Consider the following 15,504-nt stretch of genomic DNA (forward strand, 5'->3'; position numbering starts at 1 on the left):
GCAAAAAAAAGCAAAATGGCTGTCTGAGGAGGCCTTACAAATAGTTGTGAAAAGAAGAGAAGCAAAAAGCAAAGGAGAAAAGGAAAAATATACCCATTTGAATGCAGAGTTTCAAAGAATAGCAAGGAAAGAAAGCCTTCCTCAGCGATCAATGCAAAGAAGTAGAGGAAAACAATAGAATGGGAAAGACTAGAGATCTCTTCAAGAAAATTAGAGATACCAAGGGAACATTTTATGCAAAGATGGGCTGAATAAAGGAGAGTGAAAAAGTTGGCTTAAAACTCAACATTCAGAAAACTAAGATCATGGCATCCAGCCCCATCACTTCATGGTAATAGATGGGGAAACAGGGGAAACAGTGGCAGACTTTATTTTTGGGGGCTCCAAAATCACTGCAGATGGTGACTGCAGCCATGAAATTAAAAGACGCTTGCTCCTTGGAAGAAAAGCTATGACCAACCCAGATAGCATATTAAAAAGCAGAGACATTACTTTGCCAACAAAGGTCCGTCTAGTCAAACGTATGGTTTTTCCAAAAGTCGTGTATGGATGTGAGAGCTGGACTATAAAGAAAGCTGAGTGCAGAAGAATTGATGCTTTTGAACTGTGGTGTTGGGGAAGACTCTTGAGAGTCCCTTGGACTGCAAGGAGATCCACCCAGTCCATCCTAAAGGAAATCAGTCCTGAGTCTTCATTGGAAGGTCTGATGCTGAAGCTGAAACTCCAATACTTTGGCCACCTGATGTGAAGAACTGACTCATTGGAAAAGACCCTGATGCTGGGAAAGATTGAAGGCAGGAGGAGAAGGGGACAACAGAGGATGAGATGGTTGGATGGCATCATCGACTCAATGGAGATGAGTTTGAGTAAGCTCCGGGAGTTGGTGATGGACAGGGAGGCCTGGTGTGCTGCAGACCATGGGGTCACAAAGAGTCAGACATGACTGAGCAACTGAACTGAACTGAAATAAGCCAATAATTGCAAAGCATTTATTACATAGAAACAGCTATATAGTCAGTGATTAAAAATACTAGTTCTATACAGAATCCAGCCATCCAGCACATCCTCAGTCGTGTCTGACTCTTTGGGACCCCATGGACTATAGCCCACCAGGCTCCTCTGTCCATGAAATTTTCCAGGAAAGAATACTGGAGTGGGTTGCCATTTCCTCCTCCTGGGGATCTTCCCAACCTAGGGACCGGACCTGAGTCTCCTGCATTGCAGGCGGCTTCTTTACCCCTTGAGCCATCAGCATCATCCTATCTATGAATGTACAGTAGAGACCCCTTTGTTTGCTTCTTTTATTATACAATTCACTGAAGCATACAGCATTATGACTTTGAAAACAAGAGCTTCAAAGTCATAGGTATGAACTTAGCCTCTTGCTTTGCAATCATTCCAAAAGTCACTTTCTTGAAGCCCTCTCTACTGATATCAGAACTGCTGTCATTCATTTTACCGTCTCCTTTTCCACTATCTCTGACACTAAATTCATCTGGATTTGAATGTGCCCTGGAAGTGAAAAGGAAAGAATTACTCTGTTATCCATAAAAATGTACAAAACGTCAAACCCATGGCTTAGAGACAATGATAAATATTCTGCAATTACCTTAAACTTGCAGCAGATTTATCCTCTCCCCATCAGGATGGGGGATGAATAGGACCTGAGACTGAACCCTGATTAAAAAGAAGGGTGAGAGCAGCAGCTAATAATATTTCACCCTTAGATATCAGAACTGACAGCAAGCGCAGCATCCGTAATCTAAAGCACTGCAGGAAAGTGAACTTATTCAGTCCTGTATGAGTCTTTGTGACCCCATGGACTGTTGCTCAGCAGACTCCTCAGTCCAAAGAATTCTCCACTGCAGTGGTTAGTCATTCCCTTCTCCAGGGGATCTTCCTAACCCAGGGATTGAACCCAGGTCTCCTGCACTGCAGGCAGATTCTTTACCATCTGAGCCACCAGGGAAGCCCTGAATTGCTACAGGAAGACACCATTTAAACCCTGAAGGAAAGGACTCAAGCTGGATTCACAAGGCAGTTGCTATGCTATGCTATGCTAAGTCACATCAGTCGTGCCCGACTCTGTGTGACCCCATAGACGGCAGCCCACCAGGCTCCCCTGTCCCTGGGACTCTCCAGGCAAGAACACTGGAGTGGGTTGCCATTTCCTTCTCCAGTGCATGAAAGTGAAAAGTGAAAGTGAAGTCGCTCAGTCGTGTCTGACTCTTAGCAACCCCATGGACTGCAGCCCACCAGGCTCCTCCATCCATGGGATTTTCCAGGCAAGAGTACTGGAGTGGGGTGCCATCACCTTCTCCACACAAGGCAGTTACCAGGGACCAAAACAGTAGGAACACACATGGGCTTCCAGGAACACAGGACCATCAGGCCTTCTCCTGCCCTCATCTGTGAAGAACTTTTCCTCTCCAAGAAAATAATTAACAAATCCCCAAAAGTCAGCTATTTGAAGTCCCAAACCTGATCAGGCACTGAATCTTCACAAAGCTTCCAGGGTGAAAATCCACTAAAGGTTAACGATGGCACTAAGAGAGTTGGGGGTGTGCTATCCAAGCCCACGGGATCGTGCTCCCCTTCTGAGGTGAGGAGCATAAGGACACCCCGCTGTCCCAGGACAGGGAAATTTCTGCAGCCTCGCCCTCCCGGGGCCTCTGAGGAAACGGAAAGCGGCGGTGTCTCCACGAAGCAGCTCAGGCTGAAGCCCCCAGAGTCACAGCCCCTGACCCTCTGCAGCTTGGAGCGGCCTGGCCATTCACTGCTCGAGTGGCACCAGCTCCGGCCGCGCTCCCAAAGCTTCCTCCTCCGCGGCCCGGGCGGGGCCAAGTAACGTGACCCCGGCCACCAGGAGAAGGCTGCAAGGGCTGGCCGAAAACCCGACCACGGCCACGGAGAACTCAAGGAGCCGCTCTGCGCGCCCCTTCCCGGTTCGGCGGCGGCGCCGGCGGTGGCACCAGCACCATTTGTCCGCCAGGTGGTGCAGGAAGCGCGGGTACCGGAAGCACCGCGCCCGAGCGCCGCAGGGCCAGCCGGCCTTCGTCCAGCGCCGCGACGACCGCCGTCAGCGGGCCGGCGGGCTGCGGGGACCGCCGACGCTGCAGCCATAGCTACCCCGGGGCCGCCGTCGCCGCGGAGCTGGAGATGAGTCAGCTGCGCGTCAAGGCCTTTGTCCGCGTCCCTGGCCTGCTGTCGGGTCGCCAGGGAGCCCAGGGACGCGTCCCACGGCGGAGGCAGCAGGGCTGAGCCATCGACGAGCTCCGGGGTCACCAGCCGGGGCGCGCGCTCGTCCTGGCCCTGCATCTGCAGCTCCGCCGTGGCCCGGCCTCGCAGCGGCGGCGAGCCGCCGTCCAGCGCCTCCAGCCCTAGCTGCAGCCTGGCCAGTTCCTCGAGGTTAAAACTCCGTCGTGCGCGCAGCCACCCCGTGACGGGGTCCCCCGAGACGTAGGTGGCCAGGCGCCCCCAGCCAGGCCCACCTCAGCCTCCAGCAGCCGGTGGGCGACCTGGCCGTTGAGGGTCCCTGGCGGCCACCGTGGCCAAGTAGGCCCCCGGCGGGTTGTTCTCGCGCACTGACACCTCATAGACTGGCCGTGTGAAGAGCGGCGCGTTGTCGTTCTCGTCGCCCACGCGCCCCGTGTAGGGCCGCACTGTGCGCAGCTGGGGCGCGCCGCGGTCCTCGGCCACCAGCGTCAGGTTGTACTCGGAGATGCGCTCGCGGTCCAGGGACGCCGCCGCGGTCACCACCAGGTAGCTGCCCACGTAGGCCGGCTGCAGCCGGAAGTGCTCGTGCCCGTAGAGGGCGCAACGCACCTGCCCATTGGCGCCCGAGTCCCTGTCCGAGGTGCTGACCAGCGCCACCAGACTCTCGCGAGCCGCCCCCTCCGGCACCAGCGAGACGGCGCCCGCCTCCGGCGTCCCAGGCCCGGTCGACGAGGTGGCCTCCGCTCCCCCAAGAGCGGCGGCGGCGGCGGGGAAGGGCGAGGCAGCAGGCGCGCCCGGGGCGGCCAGCGGGGTGATGGAGATGTCCGGAGCGTTGTCATTGACGTCGCGGAGGCGCACGATGACCTTGCAGGTGGCGGCGCGGGGCCCGGGGCCGCGGTCCTGCGTCCGCACGTCCAGTTCGTAAGTGTCCTGGCGCTCGTAGTCCACGGGCCCCGCCAGGGTGAGGCGGCCGGAGCGCGGGTCCAGGCGGAAGAGGCGGCGCGCCTCGGGCGGGGTGCGGGCCCCGAAGGCGAACACCACGTCGCCGTTGGGGCCCTCGTCGGGGTCCGCCGCGTCCAGGTCTAGCAGGAGCGAGCCCACGGGCGCGTCCTCAGCCAGCTCCACTTCCGCCACGGCACCCTGCGGGAAGGCCGGGCTGTGGTCGTTGGCGTCCAGCACGCGCACGCTGAGGGCTGCCGTGGCGGAGCGCGGCGGGCGGCCGCCGTCCTGGGCCACCAGCCCCAGGCTGTAGGTGGCCTGGCTCTCGCGGTCCAGCTCCTGCAGCAGCACCAAGTCGGCGCACTGGGCACCGTCCGCGCGCGTCTGCAGCTCCACGCGGAAGGGGCTGTGGGGCTCGTCCAGGCACACGCTTTGCAGCCCGTTGGCGCCCACATCCTCGTCCACGGACACCTCCAGGGCGATGCGCGTGCCCACCGCCGCGCCCTCGGACACCTCCACGGGAATCTGAGCCCGGGGGAAGCGCGGCGCATGGTCGTTGACGTCCCTCACCAACACCTCCAAGTGCACCAGCAGGAACTGCTCCTGGGAGAAGCTGACCACGTTGAAGGCCAGCACGCACTGAGGGGCCTGGCCGCACAGCCGCTCTCGGTCCAGGCCCGCGTCCCAGACGGTCATCTTGTCGCCCTAGCGCAGCGAGCTGTTTATCAGGCGGAACCGACCCAGTACCTAGCGCTGGGAATTAAACAGGACGTGGTCACACAGAACACTGATGAAGGTGCTGGGGGCTTCTTCCTCATAGGTGTAGAAATCGACAGTTTCGATTCAATACCCTGACACCTGCAGCAGCCACAGAAGCAGCAGGGGCTCCAGTCCACCCCTGAGTAAAGTGTCAGCGGGGAATCTGAGCCTGCAGTGAGACATTCTTGGGCCTCACCCGCCCTTCTGAGCGCACAGTCAGGAGACACTTGCCCTCTTAAATACTTATGATCACTAAGCCCTCTTCTGCTGTGTAATCGCTTTTCTCTGCCCTGGGCGCAAGCATGCTTCTTCTAAACCCTACCAGGGAGACTGCAGAGAGAAAAATATGCAAATAAGCCTCCACCGGAGCCAATCCACAGTCTCCTGGCCTCCGGGTCTTGTTCCCTTGAAAGAGCTCGCAGGAGGGCCCGGGGAGCTGAACAGTGGCCAGGTCAATGCAGTAGGTCATTGAGATTCCTACAGTTTACACTATAAAAATGCACCCCACTTGCTTTGCCAGCGTGCCAGGAGTCTCACTTTGACAGCCTGAGCAGGGGAGCCGCAGCCTCTTTATTCCTTCCTGAGCACTCATAGTCATCAGACAGAGGCACAGTTTCTATTCTGCTTCACCATTTTGAAACAAACGCATATATGTATCCTTCCCCACCCACGGTTATCCGTCTATACTGGGTTATCATTTCCTGTATTGAGAGATTGTAAGGGAACAGCTTCTTCAGAACCAGGCAGTGTCTAATCAGAAAAGCACGGTTTTCCAAAGTAATCAATTCTGAATAGCTTTTCCCTAGCCAAGAAACCATTAATGGCGAAATTTCCACCCCTTCCTCTCCTTTTATGTCAGTAATTGCTTATACATGAAGACTCAGTGTCGGTCAGGGAGGTTTGTCAACGACAAACCACTGTAAGGAATGGTTAAGGGTAAGAAAAAGATTTAAGGAAATATATTGCAGTCAGTCTTGTTAGAAAATTGCTATAGACCAATTATTTTTAAAAAGCCCTTGGCTGAAGAAAACCACGGGTGGCCTGATAGGCTGAAGGCTAAAGAAACATTAGACCATCTGTCTAAAGCACAACAGGCCTGTGTGAGGTTCCCTTTATGTGTGAAGCGTTCTAAATGCTAAACAGCCCCACATGGTAATGATGACATTGTTCCTCGTGTCATGGAGCTGTCATCAAGGCAGAGTGTTCTTTAACCAGTCATCTTGAATAAAATCAGTGAGCAGGCTGAGTTATTAATATGCCCAGGCTATTCTTGGCTCCTACATGTTCTGTAATGTTATTGATTCCTGCAGAGACATGTCAGTAAATGACTTTTTTTTTTTTTTCTATCTTAGGAAGGAGTTGCACTTATCTTAGCACCAGGATCTGTGAACCCAGTTCTGAAACTGAGCCACCTTTGATGAGATAATTAATTTCCAGGGGTTTTAATTTAGTGGAGCATTTGGCAATGAGTCTAATTACAAGTACCAGCAACTGATAGAGAAGTACAGCGGGGAGCATGGGTTGATTTTCATCGGGTACTCTGAGATTCTGCAAAGAGCTTCTTTTTGTTTAGTTTTTTATAATTTTATTTTTTTTATTGCAGTATAGTTGGTTTACAGTGTTGTGCCAATCTCTGCTGTTATAAAGTGACTGTTATACACATATAGACATTTTTTTTTTAATATTTTTTCCATTGTGGTTTATCATGAGATATTGAATCTAGAAGGACTGGGAGTTTGGGATTAGCAGAGGTAAACTATTATACATATAATGGATAGACAACAAGATCATATTGTACTTTAGATTTTTTAAAGTTTGCTTTTTAAAATTCAGATGATGCATTAATCTGAAGAAGGATACAACCCCCTTTCAGTTTAGTGAGACTAGATTTCTTGTAAGCCAGTATCTTCAATGATATTATGACAGTGTGCTTTCTGTCTTAGAACTGGGTATTTCAGTGAAGCATCTGGTTATTCTGCCTTTGGGTCTTGAAAACAAGAGGACCTGATCTCTTTACCCAACTTCTTAATTCCTATATGCACCTTACTGGAAGACTGAAAACCGATCCAACCCATGCCTTTTAAAAGGCACATGCTTTCATGCACTTTCGCCAGGAGAGGGACCCATTTAACCACAGTCCAAGTCTCTCTCACAGTCCCTGGCAGGCCTGGCCCTCGATAGTCTTCAGCTTTGTTGTTGCCATTCAAGATCAGAAAAACTGCTCAGCATCCTGAAAATGAAGACTAGTCCATGACTCTATCTACCGAACATCAAAGACCCAGATAAAATATTTTAGAAGGCAGGAAATCATACACATTACCTCCACAATGCTAAACATCTGGCCACTTAATGTTTGGAAACATCTAGCTATGATGCTTAAATGCTTGATTGCATTTTCCCCACTTTTCCTCCAGCTGTTTGGCAGCAAGGAGACCATCTATGATAAGAAATGTGCTATATTGTCAGTGATTCATTATTAGTGTTAGCTTCACTTCCTAGTAAACAACCACCTTATTAAAACACTGCTTCATGAATGGAGGACAGCTGGAGTTTCAAGAAAGAGACATTTTCTGAGGCAAAAATCACTTCTGTGCCCATAGAGTGACACCCTGAATAATATAGAAACTGTATGATCTGTGCCCCTAGGGATATGTCATCCGGAAGCAGTGTTTACAGCCTTGAGCTCCGTGGTACTCTCACATTCCATTCTGTTGACTCTGTTAGATAAAAACCTGTCTCAATATTAAAAAAAAACATCATGGCAGAAATTTGCTTTCTGTTGCTTGTTTTCCCATTTGCCAGCATATTGCCAGACTCTAAGCCCATAAAATGTAGTCCTGATCTCTACTGGGTGCAAACGTGGATCAAAATAAGCAGTGCGACCAAGGGGACGGGCGCCACCACGGGAAGACCAAAATGTGAATAAAGCGGTGACTTGGTCCTCTTGCTCAGTTTGGTTTTAAAAGGGATGAAGGGGAGGATTTGGGTGGACCCCCTGCTGTGTTCGCTTTTGTTCTTGAAACAAAAGCACCAGACAGACGTGCTAGAGTTCCGCCCCCACCACCAAACGCCAGGAAACCAGACCTGTGAAACAGGGTCTGCATTCCAATCATTTTAATAAAAGGCTTTCTTTTTGGCTGAACAAGTAACACCAGTATCCCTGGAACGCTAAAACATGCTATATGAAGCTAAGGTCACTTTCACCATAAACGTGGGGGAAAACTGCCCCTAATTTAAATTAGTGCCTGGGCTTTTGCACCCTTTTGCACATTTCCCTTTTACTGTTACACAAAACCAGCGACATATGCTTAAGGGAGAGTTCCTAATATGAATATTTGGCTAGATCAAGGTGTCTACACGTCAGAAAAAGCATCAACTTTTATAGAACCTTGCACACACACTTCTGTGGCCCAGAAACAGTATCCGTGCCATTTAGAACAAATCACTCTGTGTACTACACTGAGACCCATTTTCATTTCTCAACTGAACAAACATTCTGGAGACGAATGAGCAAAACATTATCAAGTGCAATGTTTCTATCTTCAAGGAGCAACTTCTAGAAATTGAAGCTATGAAGACCGTTGGAGAGAAAACAAATCAACCTAACGGCTGAGTAGTTCTTTTTTTTTTTTTTTTTGTCTTCCTGTTTTAAAAATAATACCTTGAAAAAACTGAAGTCATTCTTCAGCAGTGTGAGCCCCCCAGATTGAGAGTAACGGTTCTAAGCGCTCTCAGAAGAAGGTTCATTATCTCCCGTTCCTGTTACCCCACTGCATAATCAGTTTGTTATTAGGTCTTAACTGCACAGTCATTTATAAGAAAAGTTAGCAAATTGCTGGTCCTTTTTGGAAAATGATTTTCGGGAAAATAATTCAGCCCTGAATTCAGCCAAAATACTGTCCTCAAGCATAGCCTAAAAACAAATGATATTTATCAACTTTTTAAGTACTTTGACCTAGAGAAAATCACAGGGAAATGCTGTAGAGTAGCAACACTAATCACAAACTCCCCTTAACGTAATCTTCACTTAGAGAAAAGTTTCCTGTAGGATCATTGTGTTAATAACGATATTATCCAAATTATGTAATCTTAAAATAGTGGATACAACTAGTTTTTAAATTGCTGATTTTATTAGTCTGATTCTATGAGGAAACTAGGGCTTCGCTGGTGGCTCAGAGGTAAAGAATTCGCCCACCAATGTGGGAGACGAGGGTTGTGTCCCTGGATCAGGAAGATCCCTTGGAGAAGGAAATGACAACCCACTCCAGTATTCTTGCCTGGAGATTTCCATGGACAGAGAAACCTGGCGGACCACAGTTCATGGGATCACAAGTCACCACGACGTAGCGGCTAGACAGCAAAAACATGAAGGAAATTAAATCAATGAATAATGGAAAATTGTTTACCTTTTGGGTTCAGGGATACCTTAATCCCCATATGAGCCAGAGAAATTAACTTTGGTACCTGACTTTGGTCACTGGCTCAAGGGCCATACTTTGCCTTCTTACTACCCTACAGGAAGGAAAACCCCCTCCTACTCAACAATGTTGCAAAGCAAGACAAGAATAAAAGAATATGGATTGAGAAGCAACTTTTCATGTGTCTTATTTTAACTTCATCTCTCTTCCTCTTACCTAAATCTTTCTATTCCTACCCTATAATAAAGCCTACGACCACCAGTAATCAGAACACTCTGAGGTCCTTTATCAATAGATATTTGATCAAGTATCAGTGACACAATAAAGCTCACAGTCTTGTAGAAGAAAATGTTGCTGTTGTTTAGTTGCTAAGTCATGTACAACTCTTTTGTTACCCCACTGACTGTAGCCCACCAGGCTCCTCTGCCCATGGGATTTCCCAGGCAAGAATACTGGAGTGGGTGGCCATTTCCTTCTCCAGGGGATCTTCCCAACTCAGGATGTCTCCTGCATAGCAGGCAGATTCTTGACCACTGAGCAACCTGGAAAAGAAAATAGTTCAACATTATAAAATAAACCAGAAGAGTTCAGAGGAGACATGGTGCCAGATAATGTGGAGAAAGTTATATCAAATGCAACAAGGAAGAGGTCGCAGACTTGACAGGTAAAATCACAGTCAGCCAGAACTACCAGGGATGCAGAGAACCTGGGAGTGTTGTTCCAAGCTGTAAGGAGAGGCAGGCACAAAAGCCTTCGCTGGGCACTGAGTATACCAGTCGGTTGGAGTGGATGGCTTTAGGAGAATAAGCTTGAATGGGTGGCACAGCTGAGGAGAACCTTGATGCTAAGCTGAAGACTTTAGACACTTTTAAAGGAGCAGTGAGAAAACACGGAAGTTTGTGGGGAAAGAGCAGCAACCTTGAATACATATCAACAATGATATGTAATCTATTACTGTGTGTGTGAGTTGTTCAATTGTGTCCAGCTTTTTGCAACTTTCCTGTAGTCCATCAGGCTCCTCTGTCTACGGGATTCTCCAGGCAAGAATACTGGAGTGGATTGCCATTCCCTCCTCCAGAGGATCTTTCTGACCCAGAGATCAAACCCTGGTCTCCTGCATTTCAGACAGATTCTTCACCGTTTGAGCTACAGGGAAGTCGCATTCTATTCCTGTAGTTCCCCCTAACTAAGGATCATATGTTCCAATACCCCTCGATGCGTGAAATCACAGAGAGTACTGTTAAGTTTTTTGCTATACATACAGCCTCAGTTCAGTTCAACTCAGTCGCTCAGTCATGTCCGACTCTTTGTGACCCCATGGTCTGCAGCACGCCAGGCCTCCCTGTCCATCACCAACTCCCGGAGTTTACTCAGACTCACATCCATCAAGTCGGTGATGCCATCCAGCCATCTCATCCTCTGTCTTCCCCTTCTTCTCCCGCCTTCAATCTTTCCCATCAGGGTCTTTTCCAATGAGTCAGTTCTTCACATCAGGTGGCCAAAGTATTGGAGTTTCAGCTTCAGCATCAGTCCTTCCAATGAATATTCAAGACTGATTTCCTTTAGGATGGACTGGTTGGATCTCCTTGCAGTCCAAGAGACTCTCAAGAGTCGTCTCCAACACCACAATTCAAAAGCATCAATTCTTCGGCATTTAGCTTTCTTTGTAGTCCAACTCTCACATCCATACATGACAACTGGAAAAGCCATAGCTTTCACTAGACAGACTTCTGTTGGTAAAGTAATGTTTCTGTTTTTTAATATGCTGCTAGGTTGGTCATACCTTTTCTTCCAAGGAGCCAGTGTCTTTTAATTTCATAGCCGCAATCACCATCTGCAGTGATTTTGAAGCCCCAAAATTAAAGTCTGTCACTTTTCCCCATCTGTTTGCCATGAAGGGATGGGACCAGATGCCATGACCTTAGTTTTCTGAGTGTTGAGCTTTAAGCCAATTTTTTCACTCTCCTCTTTCACTTTCATCAAGAGACTCTTTAGTTCTTCTTCACTTTCTGCCACAAGTGTGGTGTCATCTGCACATCTGAAGTTATTGATATTTCTCCCAGCAATCTTGATTCCAGCTTGTGCTTCATCCAGCCCAGCATTTCTCATGATGTACTATGCATATAAGTTAAATAAGCAGGGTGACAGTATGCAGCCTTGACATACTCTTTCCTGATTTGGAACCAGACTGTGTTCCATGTCCAGTTCTAACTGGTGCTTCTTGACCTGCATACAGATTTCTCAGAAGGCAGGTTAGGTGCTCTGGTATCCCCTTCTCTTTAAGAATTTTCCACAGTTTGTTGTGATCCACACAGTCAAATGCTTTGGCATAGTCAATAAAGCAAAGTAGATGTTTTCCTGGAAGTCTCTCGCTTTTTTGATGATCCAGTGGATATTGGCAATTTAATCTCTGGTTCCTCTACCTTTTCTAAATCCAGCTTGAACATCTGAAAGTTCATGGTTCACGTATTGCTGAAGCCTGGGTTGGAGAATTTTGAGCATTACTTTGCTAGTGTGTGAGATGAGTGCAATTGTGCAGTTGTTTGAGCATTCTTTGGCATTGCCTTTCTTTGGGATTGGAATGAAAACTGACCTTTTCCAGTCCTGTGGCCACTGCTGAGTTTTTTAAATTTGCTGGCATATTGAGTGCAGCACTTTCACAGCATCGTCTTTCAGGATTTGAAATAGCTCAACTGGAATTCCATCACCTCCACTAGCTTTGTTCATAGTGATGCTTTCTAAGGCCCACTTGACTTCACATTCCAGGACGTCCGGCTCTAAGTCAGTGATCACACCATTGTGATTATCTGGGTCATGAAGATCTTTTTTGTACAGTTCTTCTGTGTATTCTTGCCACATCTTCTTAGTATCTTCTGCTTCTGTTAGATCCCTACCATTTCAGTCTTATATTGAGCCCATCTTTGCATGAAATGTTCCCTTGGTATCTCTAATTTTCTTGAAGAGATCTCTAGTCTTTCCCATTCTATTGTTTTCCTCTATTTCTTTGCTCTGACTACTAAGGAAGGCTTTCTTATCTCTCCTTGCTATTCTTTGGAACTCTGCATTTAAATGGGTATATCTTTCCTTATCTCCTTTGCCTTTGGAAAACCACAGTCACAGAAAACTAACCAACCTGATCACATGGACCACAGTTCACTTCAGTTCAGTCACTCAGTCATGTCCGACTCTTTGCTACCCCATGAATCGCAGCACGCCAGGCCTCCCTGTCCATCACCAACTCCCGGAGTTCACTCAGACTCACATCCATCGAGTCAGTGATGCCATCCAGCCATCTCATCTTCTGTCGTCCCTTTCTCCTCCTGCCCCCAATCCCTCCCAGCATCAGAGTCTTTTCCAATGAGTCAACTCTTCGCATGAGGTGGCCAAAGTACTGGAGTTTCAGCTTTAGCATCATTTCTTCCAAAGAAATCCCAGGGCTGATCTCCTTCAGAATGGACTGGTTGGATCTCCTTGCAGTCCAAGGGACTCTCAAGAGTCTTCTCCAACACCACAGTTCAAAAGCATCAATTCTTCGGTGCTCAGCCTTCTTCACAGTCCAACTCTCACATCCATACATGACCACAGGAAAAACCATAGCCTTGACTAGACGAACCTTTGTTGGCAAAGTAATGTCTCTGCTTTTGAATATGCTATCTAGGTTGGTCATAACTTTCCTTCCAAGGAGTAAGCGTCTTTTAATTTCATGGCTGCAGTCACCATCTGCAGTGATTTTGGAGCCCAGAAAAATAAAGTCTGACACTGTTTTCCCATCTATTTGCCATGAAGTGATGGGACCAGATGCCATGATCTTCGTTTTCTGAATGTTGAACTTTAAGCCAACTTTTTCACTCTCCACTTTCACCTTCATCAGGAAGCTTTTTAGTTCCTCTTCACTTTCTGCCATAAGGGTGGTGTCATCTGCATATCTGAGGTTATTGATATTTCTCCCAGCAATCTTGATTCCAGCTTGTGCTTCCTGCAGTCCAGTGTTTCTCACGATGTACTCTGCATATAAGTTAAATAGGCAGGGTGACAATATATAGCCTTGACGTACTCCTTTTCCTATTTGGAACCAGTCTGTTGTTCCATGTCCAGTTCTAACTGTTGCCTCCTGACCTGCATACAGATTTCTCAAGAGGCAGATCAGGTGGTCTGGTATTCCCATCTTTTTCAGGATTTTCCACAGTTTATTGTGATCCACACAGTGAAAGGCTTTGGCATAGTCAATAAAGCAGAAATAGATGTTTTTCTGGAACTCTCTTGCTTTTTCCATGATCCAGCAGATGTTGGCAATTTGATCTCATGGACCACAGCCTTGTCTAACTCAATGAAACTATGAGCCATGCTGTGTAGGGCCACCCAAGACGGACAGGTCATGGTGGAGAGTTCTGACAAAATGTGGCCCACTGGAGAAGAGAATGGCAAACCACTTCAGTATTCTTGCCTTGAGAACCCCATGAACAGTATGAAAAAGCAAAAAGATAGGACACTGAAAGATGAACTCCCCAGGTCAGTAGGTGCCAAATATGCTACTGGAGATCAGTGGAGAAATAACTCCAGAAAGAATGAAGGAATGGAGCCAAAGCAAAAACAACACCCAGTTGTGAATGTGACCAGTGATAGAAGCAAAGTCCAATTCTTGTAAAGAGCAATATTGCATAGGAACCTGGAATGTTAAGTCCATGAATCAAGGCAAATTGGAAGTGATCAAACAGGAGATGGCAAGAGTAAACATTGACACTCTAGGAATCAGCAAACTAAGATGGACTGGAATGGGTGGATTTAATTCTGATGACCATTGTATCTAGTACTGTGGGCAAGAATCCCTTAGAAGAAATGGAGTAGCCATCACAGTCAACAAAAGAGTCCAAAAGACAACACTTGGATGCAATCACAAAAATGACAGAATGATCTCTATTCACTTCCAAGATAAACCATTCCATATCAAACCATTCAAGTCTATGCCCTGACCAGTAATGCTGAAGAAGCTGAAGTTGAACAGTTCTATGAAGACCTACAAGACCTTCTAGAACTAATACCCAAAAAAGATGTCCCTTTCATTATAGGGGACTGGAATGCAAAAGTAGGAAGTCAAGAAATACTGGAATAGCAGGGAAATTTGGTCTTGGAGTACAGAATGAAGCAGGGGAAAGGCTAATAGAGTTTTGCCAAGAGAACACGCTGGTCATAGCAAACACCCTCTTCCAACAACACAAGAGAAGACTCTACACATGGACATCACAAGATAGTCAATACCAGAATCAGATTGATTATATCCTTTGCAGACAAAAATGGAGAAGCTCCATACAGTCAGCAAAAACAAGACCAGGAGTTGACCATGGCTCCATCATGAACCATGATTGCCAAATTCAGACTTAAATTGAAGAAAGTAAGGAAAACCACTGAACCATTCAGGTATGACCTAAATCAAATCCCTTATGATTACACAGTGGAAGTGACAAATAGATTCAAGGGATTAGATCTGATAGACAGAATGCCTGAAGAACTATGGACGGAGGTTCGTGACATTGTACAGAAGGCAGTGATCAAGACCATCCCCAAGAAAAAGAAATGCAAAATGGCAAAATGGTTGTCTGATGAGGCCTTACAAATAGCTATGAAAAGAAGAGAAGCGAAAGGCGAAGGAGAAAAGGAAAGACATACAGACAGCCTATGGGGTCACAAAGAGTCAGACACAACTCAGCAACTAAACCACACCATCATATATCTATGATAAAGTTTAACTTATAAATCAGGCATAGTAAGAGATTAACAGCAATAATTAATAAAATATAACAACTTTAACAACACCATAATAAAGGTTATGTGAATGCTATTTCTCTCTCCCTCCCTTTCCTTCTCCGCCATCTAAATATCTTACTGTACAAATTTAATGCATTTTCCATGCTCACTAAGCATTTCTCATGCACTGTGGCCATAGCTTTTGCAATTTGAGGCACAACAGCAAAACTAGCACAAATTTCTTTTTCTTTTTCCACAACTTTATGGATAGAAAATTTATTAATACCATAGATGGTAGCAACCTCAGCATACAATTTTTTTTTTCTTATTAAGTGGGGCATCTTTCACCTTTCCACTTAAAGGAAGTGCATTGTGGCTTTCCTTTCGCATATTCAAATTGCCAGCATCACTACTCTGGCAGTTTGGAACC

At 47.1% G+C, this 15,504-nt stretch overlaps 1 protein-coding gene across 1 annotated transcript; it reads right to left on the reverse strand.

Moving 5' to 3' along the window:
- Positions 1–1,292: 1,292 nt before the first annotated feature.
- LOC133258123 (protocadherin-8-like) lies at positions 1,293–5,383 on the reverse strand. The gene is given in 5 exon segments (XM_061434412.1): positions 1,293–1,512; positions 2,482–3,470; positions 3,473–3,531; positions 3,533–4,902; positions 5,237–5,383. Coding segments are annotated over 5 exon segments (2,586 nt in total). The 3' UTR covers positions 1,293–1,491.
- Positions 5,384–15,504: the final 10,121 nt, after the last annotated feature.

Source organism: Bos javanicus, chromosome 12 (genome assembly GCF_032452875.1).
Source record: "Bos javanicus breed banteng chromosome 12, ARS-OSU_banteng_1.0, whole genome shotgun sequence".
In the NCBI taxonomy this organism is placed as follows: Eukaryota; Metazoa; Chordata; class Mammalia; order Artiodactyla; family Bovidae; genus Bos; species Bos javanicus.